Raw genomic sequence first — 14,535 nt, 5'->3', positions numbered from 1 at the left:
TTTTTTTTTTTATTTTTTTTTTTTAAATCATGGTGTCTCCTGGCATTGTATGTGATACAATGAACATACTCCTAAGATAAATATTTACTAAAATATTGAGGCCAACAAGTCCTGAGAAAAGGCTGCCATACTAAAAGCTTTTACAGGAAGGCTTCAGTCTTAGAGTCACAGAATCGTTTAGGTTGGAAAAGACCTTTAAGATAATGAAGTCCAGTGATAAACCTAGCACTGCCAAGTCCACTGCCTGAACTCTGTTGCAGTGACAAACCGTGTTAGAAATTGTATTCATTCAGTGTTTGATAGTGAGCCTGGAAGGGATTTTTAATTAATACTGACTTTTCCTCCTCTTTCCTCTATACTCTTATCCTTGTAATCATACATAACATGGAAGCACATAACCTTGTTAAATATGGCATATCTTTTTCCTAGATTGAAGAGGAAGCAAATGGAGATTTGTTTGACATAGAAATCAATGTATCTGACCCTGAGAAAGTTGGTAAGTTCCTAGAGCCTAGTAAGTCAGATAGTAGACCGTCTTATCCCTTGAAGACTGTTCTGAGATTTTAGTGTGATTTCTTATTCGGTTATCTTTTGGCAGTTATTAATAGCAGAAAGGAAGGCTGTTTTTTGTATATTTCGGAACAAAGAGTGTATGGAAGGATTAAAAAAAATTGCCCTGTGATAAGAATCTTAATTTTCTTACAGGTGATGGCATGAATGCTTATATGGCTTACAGAGTAACAACGAAGGTAACTAGTGCAACAAATAGTTGCAGGTAACTTTGTATCGTAGCTGAGTGGATGGATCAGTAATTCACAACAAATTTATTTTTATTTTTTTAAGACATCACTTTCCATGTTCCACAAAAATGAATTCTCTGTTAAAAGAAGATTCAGTGATTTTCTTGGCTTGCACAGCAAATTAGCAACAAAGTACATGCATATTGGTTACATTGTGCCTCCAGCTCCAGAAAAAAGTATCGTAGGTAAGTATAGTTCCTGTAAGGTTGAATTTAAGCATGACATTTAAGTACTGTAATAAAAATTAAGTACTTTAATATGTGTGAGGCTTATAAAATAAATAATTTTTCTGGACAAATATTACTTGTTGCTTATCAGGTGGTCTGAACGTCATACCACCTTGTTGTTCTTTATCAAGTACTTTGTTCTCTATTTTAGAAAAGTTCAGGTTAAATTGGAAAGATAAGTACTGGTCTCTTCTTAACTCAGACCAGCACTGATAATAAGGAAGACATCTGTCCGAATACGTGGCCTTCTGTTGCTTATCTGTCATTCTTCACCATTGCCCTTCAAGAGCTGATTAGTGTATCAAAACAAAGATGTTAAATGAGAGTTTATTTTTAACTTGTGCTGTTGTCAGTTGCCTGCAATATACAGAGCTTCATACATACTCCACTTCTAATACTGTTTCTTTTACTCTAATACTGTTTCTTTTGACCACCACAAACACTAAAACCTCTACTTAATTCTTCTTAATTCAGAAGACACTTTGAGTAATGCTAGTCTATGTGAATGCCTTGAAGAATCAGATCTGAACTAAGAAGCATGTGTGATCCATTGAAGCAACTTCAGTTTTATGCTCTAAGTAGTAGAGGTTCTTTCATAACTAAATACTTAAAACTCTAAAACCTATTGAAGTCTTTTGGCTGTCTCATATAAATAAGTGATTGGACTCTAGAACAATGATACGTGGGGAATGGCAGGACTCAGGGTTTGTTTTGTTTTGTTTTTTTTCTCTAATAGTTTTGAATGTAAAGCTAATGAGAGCTGCAGCTTTTCACATAAGTAGGAATAGGCAGACTGAGTAGATGCAGGCAACAGAAAGCTTGGAAAAATCAAGCTTTTAGTTCTGTGGAAAAGCATGGCATTTTTCAGTGAGACTGAAAATTTGGCCTGAATTTTTGGTAGTTCTTGAAAGTAATGTATGAGTTTCTAATAATCATTTTTTTTCATTTAACAAAAATTAGCTTAATAACAAATGCTAAGAGGGCTTACAAAGATGTAATAAGGTTTCTAGTGCCTGTTGGATGATACAACATTTAACTCGTGTGAGAGTGTGTAGTTACATGGAAATGTAGTACTTGCATGACAAATTCATCTGAAGACAAAGCTTGGATTGGATTTGAGGTACCACTTGAACAAAGCCAGCATAAATATTTGATACACCTGGAAGCATGTAAAATGATGGGACTTACTGCAGCCTAAACAAGCACTGGCTGTCACTTCAGATTCTTGTATAGAGACTTTGTTAAGCTACAGATAAGTTGGGAAAACACACAGACTCTGTAGGACATTTTCCAAAGAGCATGAAATTCCTGCTTTAAACTTAATACTACCTGTGCATTGAAGTTTAAGTTCTGAACAAAATATGTAGTCTATCTACTTCTGATTTTGCATGTAAGACGAGATTCTAGGCTGATTTAAAATGAGGCATCTTAAACAAGAGAGGTAACACAACACCTGAAAGTAAGATGATGTGTTTAAAACGTGTTCATTTTTGAAGTCTTAATAGGAACAGCATACATTTGGTGTTAGGCAGTATATTGTACAGAAGTCCTTAGTCTATTCACTCTGTTATACTGTTGATAACACATGGAGTTTTAAGCTCTAGTTATATTTTGGTGACAGGTGGGTGGGGATGGCATTTCAGACTTTAGCCACAGATTCAAGTGGCCAGTTGTTGACTGTGGAGTAACAGGATAAAACGGAGTCAGTGGTGAAATGGAGTTGGACATTTAACCAAGCTGCCTCACTGCTTATGTGTTGGGAAGTTATGTTTTCTGGATTTAGAAAATAATCTATGAAGTCATGGATCCTTTCCAGTGAGGAATTAGAAGAGTGCTTTGGCGACAGAAACAGCTTTTACACTTGCATTTAAATAGACTTTCATTAGCAGAGAATTAAACTTGGCATGATACCTGGAAATAACTGTCAATATCACAAGCCAGGAATTAATCACATTGGACAATTGGTTATTACATATTAATTTTTTCCTTGTTATCAAATGTAAAGGATCTTTTGTATTTAACTGCAGCATTTTGTGCTTCCTGCAGTGAAATATTAATGAATAATATGTAATGTAAAATACGAGGCATGTGAATTACCTCACCTCAATACTTTAATCCTTGATACTTAATTTTACAGATAAATTTGAAGACTTACATTACAGTGTGTAGTATACTTAAAAAATGCCAATCAGACTTATATTCATGATGTTACAGAGAAGGGGAAAAGTAACACTTCAGTGACAGGTTAAGTAATGCCTTCTTGTTCCCATAAGGATGCTATTTGTCCCCTTGGTGGGTTAATGTGTGATGCTTCTAAAGAAAGAAGGGACATAGGGAGAAGAACAACTCTGAGAACTGTTGACCTGGCAGGTCACAGAGCACATATTCGGAATCTCAGACTTAGAACTTTTAGCTGGAGAAGCACAGAACTAACAGAGCAGGTCTACTCTGCTCTTATGAGACCTCACTTGGAGTATTGTGTACAGTTCTGGTGTCCTCAGTATAAAAAGGACATGGAGCTGTTAGAACAAGTCCAGAGGAGGGCCACGAGGATGATCAGGGAACTGGAGCACCTCCTGTACGAAGACAGGCTGAGAAAGTTGGGGCTGTACAGCCTGGAGAAAAGGCTTCATGGAGACCTCATAGCAGCCTTCCAGTATCTGAAGGGGGGCTATAGGGATGCTGGGGATGAACTATTTGTTAGGGACTGTAGTGATAGGACAAGGGGTAAGGGGTTCAAACTTAAACAGTGGAAGTTTAGATTGAATATAAGGAAGAAATTCTTTATTGTTAGGGTGGTGAGGCACTGGAATGGGTTGCCCAGGGAGGTTGTGAATGCTCTATCCCTGGCAGTGTTCAAGGCCAGGTTGGACAGAGCCTTGGGTGGCATGGCTTAGTGGGAGGTGTTCCTGCCCATGGCAGGGGGGTTGGAACTTGATGATGTTAAGGTCCTTTACAACCTTAACTATTCTCTGAGTCTGTGTTTGGACTGTATCATAATATACCTCGCTTGTATTTTAGGAAATAATAATTAAGAATGTACAGTGTTTTGTGATGGTTTTGACAGGATTCAGGTACCTAAACTCTTTGGGGTTTAGGTCTTTAGCAAGAAAAATGCTGACCTCAGTCTGCTAGTTTTTGAGTTCTTGTGTTGCTGAGGTTGAATGTATTTCCCATACCATGGTACATCAATAACTCTGGCTCCCCTGTCATAGGTTTTTGGCCACTCTTGACTTGGGCAGAGGAAGTGATGTAAGGCTGTGTGTATTTTACTCTACTAATTTTATTCTCCATTTAGTTCATAGTTGTTCATATGCTTCAGAATTTTCAGAGCTGGTTAGTTTGCCTTATTTGACTAAAAATTTCTAGGTTTAGAAATTAAAGAATAATAGAATTAAAATACTGGTAATAAACTTAATAGGCTTATGAGATTAATTTTACTATTCTGCTTTCTCTGGGTAACTGATTTCTTCTGAACACGAGTGACCAGTAAGACTGTGATCCTCATTTAGATTGTCTTCATAAATGCAAATTAAACTAGTTTTGTGTAACTTTTAGTCATAAATTACAGGTAATGCATATTTCACAGATCTGATTCCACAAAACCATGCAGCATGCAGCGTTGATGTTTTTTCTGTTGCCATGTAGTGTTTTTCATTGCAATTTGACTTAAATACATAAACTTGGGTGAGCTTTGTCTTCTAATCACATCAGTTATATTAATGATTGATTTATGATAAAATCAATATGATGCTGCTTTCTTCAAAGGCATGACCAAGGTTAAAGTAGGCAAGGAAGATTCTTCATCTACTGAGTTTGTAGAGAAAAGAAGAGCAGCCCTAGAGAGGTAATGTATGTGTCTAAAACTTGGTTAGCCTCAGAATGACTTGCAATATACTATATGGGCTCTGCAGCTGGGGTCTGGGCCATCTTAGATTGGTTCTGGAGGCTGTATGCAGCTGCCAATTTTTTGTGTAGAAATGGAATAATTCCAATAAATAATGGGAAAAGCAGCCTCATTCATAGAGAGGATTATAGTTAATTCTTTTCAAACTGGTTGGTGCTTAAGATTGTAGAGATTCAGTAGGTAAAACTTTATCACTTTAGGCATTTTAGGTTTAAGAAATCAAGGCATATGAGCAGTGTATCTGTTGCGTGGAAAATCAACTCTTGGGCAGTGAGACAGGTGAAAGAGACCTTCAGTCACTTCAAAGTAAAATGGCCTTCCAACAAACAGTACGTGGATGAGACTCGCTGAATTTTGGCATAAGAGATACTTGATCTCTTTCACTCAGCACTGGTATACCAGTAATATTGTTCAAGTACCTTTGCCGTGTTGCTGATCCACTGCATCATTTTCCCCTATGGGCACGGCTAGTAAAGCTTTCAGAAAGTAACTGTTAAAACTCACGTAAGTATACAGCTTCAATTTTGGTATAATTTTATAGTATGCTGTGTATGGATTCTTGTAATGCAGTCACATCATATGAGACCAACAGACCATGTAACAGTAAAGTCAAAGGTTTTAGATTGTATATTGAAAGATCTAACAGATAATGTGTGAAGCTCTCAAACTTCTGGAGTTCCAGAGCCAATCTTAAACAAAAAATATGTGTAAATATGGTTTGAAGAATCACCAGAGAGGGAAAGGAATGAAGGGGCATGGAGACTGAGCTATCATCTGGCCCTTTAGAGATGACATTTTAAGGGTATTCAAGCCCCATTAGATAATGAGGGAGGTTGTGTGCTGCATTGGATCTGTTCTTTAGATGGACACTTTTCAGTGCTGTCAGGCTTATTAACTCTGTTTGGTTATCTAATACGTAAATTTTTAAAATCATAGGTACCTACAGCGAACAGTAAAACACCCAACCTTGTTGCAGGATCCAGATTTAAGACAGTTCTTGGAAAGCTCTGAGGTATTTAAGTTCTCTCAAGTTTCCCTGTTTGTTTCTAGATACGGTAACCTACAAAGCTATATGTTCTCTTTGTATTGAGACCTAATTCCCTAAATTTGCATGCAATCAAATTGGGCTGTAGCCTTCATGGGACAGAATGGCAGAGGCTTCTTAGGGAATGGTGTGCCTCTGCCTGTGAGAAAACCTAGAGTGGTAGTGTCCAAAGGCTGTTTGCTATTGCTATCTGCATGCGAGTTGTTCTCTCTAGTTCTGACTGAAACTCATTATGCATGGTGAAAATCCATAATTGATGTTACTGATTTTTATATAAGATCAAGAATTAAACTGGCTTGGAAGCAGGTCTTTTGCCTCGAGGAGTCCAACTTGAGATGTGCTGGCATGATAATGTGAAAATACTCGCAATGCTGCTGGCCAGGCTAGATGTTTTGTGAATAGAGAACTCCAGTCACTCATGCTATCAACCTGGCACCTTTCACAATATTTAGTATATCGTTAAAGATACATAATATCTCTTTATAAATGTGCATAGTGGATTCATTGTAATACTGAACTGTCTTTGGCCAATGTCAATATCTTAGTTATACTAATAAGTCACAAAGACTTCACTACTGACAAAAGCATCAATAGCTAACTTACGGTGGATTTGTCAATGCTGCTGACAGACAAAACATCTCATTGAAGGGTAAATGGTCTGACATAGGGGCCACCTTGTATGGCATATTCAAACTAGCCTGAATAATCATATCAATTAAGTTTGTTATCCCTGAGGATTTCTAAGTACATAAGCAAATACTCAGTTCTCTTAATATGCATGAGGTGGGTTTTGAAATCTGGCCTGTACTGAAAAGTAGAAAGACATGAACCTTTTATAATCAGCAGACAGTGCAAGTCTTCCATTACAATTAAATGATTTACAGATTTCTTTTATTTGATTTGTTGTAAATCTAAGCTTTTCTGTTTCTGTAGTGGCAGTTTGTTTTCAGTAGTGTATAGATGGTTAGTTTAGGACGTTTGGCTAGTTAATAACTTTGAAAAAGTGGGTTATTTGTTCCATTTAAATGTAAAGATGTAGAAGTAAATAGTCTGTATTTTTAACTTTTCCTCTTGAGAATGTAAAAGTAGTAAATCTGAGAAATTAGATTCCACTATATTGTAACACATAGGAATAAAGAAAACACTATATCCTTTTCTTTCCCCCTGGTGCCCAGTTAAATCTCCATCCTTTTAACCAGTCTGTTTGCCCTTATTTGTCATTCAATTTCAGCTGCCGAGAGCAGTTAACACCCAAGCTCTGAGTGGAGCAGGAATATTGAGGATGGTGAACAAGGCTGCCGATGCTGTCAACAAAATGACAATCAAGATGAATGAATCGGATGCAGTAAGAGCTGATTTTTCGGCTTGAATAATGAGATGAATTAATGAGCTTCAACAATTGCATTTTAAAGCTGTAGAAGTAGAAAATGGGTTATTAATTTGCTTATTGGCTTGAATTCTTAGCTTTATCAGTTGACCACCCTGGCAGTGCCTGGATATTTGGTTCTTTAAAACCAGAAATGTTGTTGGTAATCTAATTTGTAATGCTTGACTCTTTCATCTTTTGTCAGTGGTTTGAAGAAAAACAGCAGCAATTTGAGAATCTGGATCAGCAACTTAGGAAACTGCATGCCAGTGTCGAAGCATTAGTCTGCCACAGAAAAGGTAACTATATTTTTATGTGGCTGCATGAACTTTAGGAAATGGTGGTGAAATGAGAACTTAGTGTATCAGAGCTCTTAAGTAATTAATAGGTATATGGGATATTTTAATGCAAAAATCTAATTGCACCTTTTATTCAAACTGCTCTGGCATTTTTGTATACCTGTTTTTAATCTTAACTTTAGCCAGAATATCTGTAATTCCTAAAGTTACTATATTGATTTAGCATAAATATTTTTCTTGCAAAGATTCAATATTGTACAAAGTAAGTGACCCTACCACAACAGACATCTGTAAATGTATCTTTAGATCTCATGGCAAGGGTCATTTCCTTCTGAATATAGAGTGGCTGCATGAATCCATTTAAACATCTTTTGGTTCAGTATTGCACTGTTAACTGAGTTTGAACTCTTAAACAAGAGTTTACTATTCTTAGATCAGCTACTGCTAAGGTAAACTTTTCTGGAAAGCTAAGTAGTCTCAGAATACCAGCTTTTGGTTTAGAAAGAAGCAAAGCCTGTAAGTTTATATTTTAATCACCTGTGATGCTGTTTTGTCAAAGATTGCTTTCCATCAGATGATTTAAAACACCCAAAACATAAAAGCTTTGATTTGTAGTTCAAGGAAGACCATAAGTGTGCCTTCTAACACTACCATATTATCTTAAAATATGTGATCACCTTTCAGCTCTGCACTTTGAAAGTGTTGAAGCTGTCCGAAGTTGCTTTCTCATGACTCTTTATCAGGAACTACTCTCAAAAAAAAAAAAAATCTGTTGGCCAGATGTCCTCAAGACTAATAGACTGTGGAAGTCTTTGTTTACTATTGATTTGACACCTTCTCATACACTTGAAGGAGTTTTTGTTTTGGTTTGTTTTTAGGGAGTTGTGTTTAAATTGTAGGCGTTTTAAATATCTGAAGGCATTTTGCTTCTATAAACATTTCTGCTGTTCTGATGTTTCTGTAGAGGCAACACAGTTGCAAACATACCTGCATTTTTAATCCTGAAGTAATTTGGATTAAACATTTGTTCAAAGGTCCTTCATAACTTAACTTAGTACAGGATGACTTACATAGGATTTGATGAAACAATTGCCAAGCTCAAAACTTTACCTTCATGGATGTCAGTCATGCTGATATGAGTTTATTTGTTTTTCTTTTAAGACATGTCAGAATGTGGCAGCACATTACAGTATGCACAGCTAAAGGTACTTCAGTCAATACAGCAGTCCAACAGAAATAAATTCCACACACAGGCATAGTGGTTTTGTGGGTTTGTTTTCAGCTCTGAGCTGCATGGAACAACTACGCTACAGACCTGTTAAAATTGTTCTGAATTTGTTCTGTAGGTGACTTGGCTTTTGTTTTGTGGGCTTGAATTTCCTATGAACTAGGCATTTGGAAAATAAGTGACGTTTTTTTTCCATTTATTTTGCTAGACAGAATAGGCATGACATTTACAGGCTCAGCAAAACATTTTCTAATGAAGAGAGGTTTTGTGCAGTAGTTTTTATCCAGTTTCACTGAGATCTTGTATATTTTATCATAGGCTTTAGGAAATACAGCTTGTATTTTCAGCTGGTGCAGTTAGGGTTGAAATAGGGCAGAGGTCTCTGCTCCTCTGATCTATGCTGCAGAGTAATATAACAAACTAACTACATTGTACTGAACGTTACTTATGTATTTCAGAGCTTTCAGCCAACACAGCTGCTTTTGCTAAAAGTGCTGCCATGTTAGGTAACTCTGAGGACCACACTGCTCTATCTAGAGCTTTGTCTCAGCTTGCAGAGGTTGAGGAGAAGATAGATCAATTGCATCAAGAGCAAGCTTTTGCCGATTTCTATGTCTTCTCTGAACTGCTTGGTGATTACATTCGTCTCATTGCTGCAGTAAAAGTGAGTACTACTAGGAAAAATACCGGTTTTCATGTTTAAAGTCACATTCCTCAATTGCAGATTTAGGGTAAATGTATAGGGTATATTGGGTGAATCTTTAGATTTAGGGTAAATGAATGTGTGCATTTTTCACACACTATAACACAGGAGGACTAAGCTTTTGCATTAAATCTAGCTGAGTAAAATTAATGCATCCATGATCAGTTATTCCAATGATAAAAATGAATGTGATAAAAAATGGGAATGGATTAATAAGATCCTGACAAAATGTAGATGGTTAGCACCATCTACTTTGAGTACTGTTATTCACAGTATTTAAGGACACCATACATTACTGTGTCTGAGCATACTGTACTTGTTCTTTCAGGCTACTTATTTTTAAGTAGGTTTATTATGAGGACATAATTTGTCTGTATTGGGTAGATAAATAGTTTCTGTAAATAAGAAGTAGATACAATTTGTATCATCTTATTAAAGTAAATTATTTATTTTAGTGTAAGTCATGCTGCATAGCATTACTGGGTTTTGATATGGGAAGGGGTGTCTATGAATTTTAACTGAGAATATCTTTAAACTTGCCAGGTTGTTAAAGTATACTGCCTTAGTCCATTTCTAGCAAAAATGCATTGCTGAATATCCATATAATCCATATGTATGAACAGTTTGCTAGAATCTGCAGTTAGAGTGTATTTGCGTAACAGAGCACTTTGTAGTGGTTGTTTTGGAAGTGTCATGATGGAATGAAGCACATAAAATGGTTTGGGGCACTAAAGTGTCTGCTCTGAAAAGGCTTCTGCATACCCTGTTATTTGTGGAAGGTATTGAGCTGTATTAGCATGCTGTCAAATGAAATGCAAGAAGACGTGTTGTAGATACGGTGAGGTTTCTTTAAGCATACTCATTCCAAAATTACCTTTTCCAGGAATTTACACAGCTCTAACAATTCTAGTTGTTTTATAAATTTGTCTGTCCTTACAGGGTGTGTTTGATCATCGAATGAAATGCTGGCAGAAGTGGCAAGATGCTCAGGTCACTTTACAAAAAAAACGCGAAGCTGAAGCGAAGCTCCAGCTTGCCAACAAACCTGATAAATTGCAGCAAGCTAAAGATGAAATAAAAGAGGTAATGTTACCAAGCATTATTTTGGAGGTCAGACTTTCTGCGTTAACTCATTCATTCTGCACTGGTGCGCTATTTATGCCTCTATTTTGTTGTTTTTTGTTTGTTTGGTTGGTTGTGTTTTTTCTTTACAAATCACTTACTCATTTGCTGTTTTTCATATTTACCAAAATTGTTAAAAGGTATTTATTTAAAATGCTAAATGTGTGCAGTTGCTACTCATTGTAAGATCTGAAAGGCAGTTAATACTGTCCCTACAGAGTCTGGGAGATGGGAGGGAGGAAACAAGGACAAGTTAATGCTTTTGCCTGTTAACAGATTGCTTGGGTAGAACAGAGGGGCAGCTTTTGGCTTCTAAAGATAAAATTCAGCTAAGACAACTAATGAAGAACTGTTCCCATGTTTTGCTTAATTACGCAGCATATCTACCCATATATATATATATATATATATGTATGTATATATGGTGTAATTTCAGTAAAAATAAATCTAACATGTTGAAGTGTCATAATTTATACACTTTTTCTATCATGCTTCACTAAGGAAGTTGAAGAGGTAGGACAACTTCATTATTTAACATCAATGCATTCTGAATATGCACCAGTATTCTTCCTCAAATAATGGGAGAACATTATTGCAGATTTCAAGCTCTCTTATGCAGTTAGTTTGTTTGGCTTCAGCATTGGTCACAAGCCCCATGCTGCTTTGTTCTTTCTGCCCTTCAATTTATTTTGCATATGGTACTGAAGTCACTCATTAACTTGGCTTTTTCTTTTTTTTTTTACTGGGAAAACAGTGTCACTCCTGTGACCACATTTTTGTTGGTTGCCTCTCGGTATCACCCATCCCTCTACTATAAAGTGAGCTGGAACCCCTCATCAAAAATACTTCCTGAGTATTGGAAGTAGCTGGAAATGCTCAGTGACCATTTCTCAGTCCCAATATTGAAAGAATTAATGATGTTGTTCCTGAAGGATTTACTTTTCCTACTTTATTAGATGATTATAGAAGGTTGTTAGTAAACCCACAATTTGAATATGCTGATAGAAGGCTATTGCTGCCATTGAAATATATTCAGAGTTGCTGAATTCTGCAGTAGTAGTTCTTCTGGCAGAGAAATTGTGAAGTGGAAGCCTATACACGGCTTAAACTTTATACATGACTGCTTTTTGCAGATAAAAGGCCAAAGAACAGTCCTAAGAATACCTCATTGAATAATGAGAAATTTCTGCTTGTCAGAAACTGTAAGATGGCAGACTGCTATTCAGTGATAATTTTTATAGGACCTGACTTTTGGATTTGATGAAACTGGGATTTTGGAAGCCTGCAGGGGCTTTGACTGAAGTCTCAGGCACTTCTGGTTGCTGTGGTAGGAAGGCACAGGCAGCCTTAATCTCTCTTTTCTTTGACTGAGTTTTGTATTGTTTCAGTTAATTAGTAACTCTAAAGGCTGTTCTTTTATAGAGGACATCCTATTATGTCTTATTGCATAGCTTCATAATGTATGTCTGAAAAGGCAAAAAAGGTATTCTGAATAAATATAAACTAAAAATACAAACACATAGATACTTACTGGAACATAGATGATGTTCGTCTCATATCATAATAGTAAATTGATACTGCACCATAAAGTTTTGTGACTAAATAATACCACTGGATTGCTAACAGGAACATGCTATATTTAAGTATGTTGCTTCACTGTTGTCTTTCTCTGAGGAAGTTAAGTGTTACTGGATATATTGGCTCCCATGATTCAGTAAATATGTTGAGATGAGTAGATACAGTTTAATTTTAAAGATGTTAGTCTACGTGCACCCAAAGTGTGCAGCCCATAGGTTTGGGGTTTTTTTTTCAGTGTATCTGTACAGCTAGCTTAAATTTAACAATGCAATAGATGTGTAAAAGTAGTTATAAAGTGATGCAGATGATGAGCTCTTGTTGTGTAACTGGATATCTTTTCCCATAAACTAAGGACAAATGTAATCTAGTGTCATGTATTGTTACATGAGTGCCACACTCCCAACTCCTGCTTTCTTGTTTAGTGGAAACTGTTTTCATAGAAAGCATGTGCTTTGGCTTGTTTAAGCAACATGCATTTTGACTGAAAAATTAAAAAACATATCCTCAGTAGCTTATCATCTGCAACAGAAATATGTTAATTATATACTTGACTATAGACTGAGATGAAAAGTTTAATCACCTCTTCTGGGACTGGGAAAATACAGGGAAATAACTTTTGAGACTCTTTCATTCTTGATTGGACAGGTAGCCACAGAAAGCTTACAGGTTCCTTTTATAGTAGTGTTTGTAAATGGAATAGTAAGCAAAGCTTTAGAGATTCCTTTTGGTTTCTATGGAATCTTTTAAAAAATGTTATTATGTGTTCCTTAATTGCAATACGAAGGTATTTTTAGATTTCATCTACAAATAGCATTACCTTAGAGATACCATTGTTTTAACTGATCTGATGACATCCTATTACACAACGTATCATAGAATGGTTGGAAAGGACCTTAAGACCATATAGTTCCAACCCCCTGCCACAGGCAGGGACGCCTTCCACTAGACCAGGCTGCTCAAAGCTCCATCCAGCCTGGCTTTGAACACTGCAACGGATGAGGCAGCCATATCTTTCTCTGGGCAACCTGTTCCAGTGCTTCACCACTCTCACAATAAAGAATTTCTTCCTTATCTAACCTAAACCTCCCCTGTTCAAGCTTGAAAGTATTACTTTGAAACTGTCTTTGTAAGACCTTCCCTTAAGAACACCAAAAAACCCTAACAGTTCCTTCTTAGCTCTTGGGTGACTATTACTGATACACTAAAGAAAGTTCATGTGTGTACACACACACTGATAGACTGAATGGACAACACAAAGTCTTATCTCTGCATGTCTTTCGTTTCCTTTGCCAGTGGGAGACAAAAGTTCAGCAAGGGGAAAAAGATTTTGAACAGATCTCCAAAACCATTCGCAAGGAAGTGGGAAGATTCGAGGCATGTATAATTTTGTCCAAGTAAATGACAGCTTCAATGTAGATAATATTGACATTCCAAGTAAAATTTGTTAAGAGGTTAATATGCCATAATTTATTTATTAACAGAAGGAACGAGTGAAAGACTTTAAAACTGTTATTATCGAGTACTTAGAGTCATTAGTGCAAACACAGCAGCAGGTAAGATAAAATTTAAATTTTGTACAAAATAATATTCAATACTTTCCGTATTAGGTTAGTTAAAAAAAAAATGGGCTTTAAGTATAGGCATTTCTAAAACATAAAGAGCACTATTTCTAGTCTGTACTGTATTGCAGAGTAACAGTGATGCAGTTTCCCGGCTATTGCTATGCTCCCTTGTGCAGCTCTAATTGAGGAAAGCAAGGGAGAAGCTCCCTTAGGGATATGAGCAAGCAGAGGGTCTTGTCATCTTCTGAAACTGAAGTAATACTTTTGTTTATAGATTGGAGTAAATTGTAATGAGTGTGTGCTTAGACTTAGAGGCTTGTATACTTAAATGTTTATTGTTCTTTTAAAAAGGTATAAAATCTGACTGATTATTGTAAAGCAGTAAAATAGATTCCAGTGACTTCCTAGAGACTGTCTGGAGTTTTTCCTTTGTTTATTCCAAGAATATAACCCTTAAGTTTTGTTTCATGAATTAAAAAAAAAAATCTTACCCTTAGAGGTAAGAACAGCAAACTGACCTTATAAACAAATTCTGTATAATTGTATTCTCTAGCATTTTGTTCAGTGTGTGGTAACAACTGTGTTGCTATTAGCAGATCTGTGTATTTATTACTTGTATTTTTCCTTGCTTTATGTAATAACATGAATGGATAATATGAAGCACCTACGTTCTTATTTTGTCCAGTGGACACAAGTTT

General features: G+C 36.2%; 1 protein-coding gene across 1 annotated transcript in view; it reads left to right on the top strand.

Moving 5' to 3' along the window:
- The window catches only part of SNX2 (sorting nexin 2), a 31,046-nt gene that overhangs the window by 15,949 nt on the left and 562 nt on the right, over positions 1–14,535 (top strand). Inside the window, exons 4-14 of the mRNA XM_062604456.1 lie at positions 430–496; positions 706–749; positions 844–985; positions 4,796–4,874; positions 5,871–5,946; positions 7,211–7,324; positions 7,551–7,644; positions 9,331–9,536; positions 10,515–10,658; positions 13,569–13,649; positions 13,757–13,828. Coding sequence (XP_062460440.1) covers positions 430–496; positions 706–749; positions 844–985; positions 4,796–4,874; positions 5,871–5,946; positions 7,211–7,324; positions 7,551–7,644; positions 9,331–9,536; positions 10,515–10,658; positions 13,569–13,649; positions 13,757–13,828 — 1,119 coding nt within the window. The remainder of the gene's footprint in view (positions 1–429; positions 497–705; positions 750–843; positions 986–4,795; positions 4,875–5,870; positions 5,947–7,210; positions 7,325–7,550; positions 7,645–9,330; positions 9,537–10,514; positions 10,659–13,568; positions 13,650–13,756; positions 13,829–14,535) is intronic.

Source organism: Pezoporus occidentalis, unplaced genomic scaffold (assembly GCF_034315485.1).
Source record: "Pezoporus occidentalis ecotype Australia unplaced genomic scaffold, CSIRO_AGI_Poc_V1 ctg86, whole genome shotgun sequence".
Taxonomy (NCBI): domain Eukaryota; kingdom Metazoa; phylum Chordata; class Aves; order Psittaciformes; family Psittacidae; genus Pezoporus; species Pezoporus occidentalis.
The sequence above is the reverse complement of the archived record's forward strand: the minus strand, read 5'-3'. Positions and strand labels throughout refer to the sequence as shown.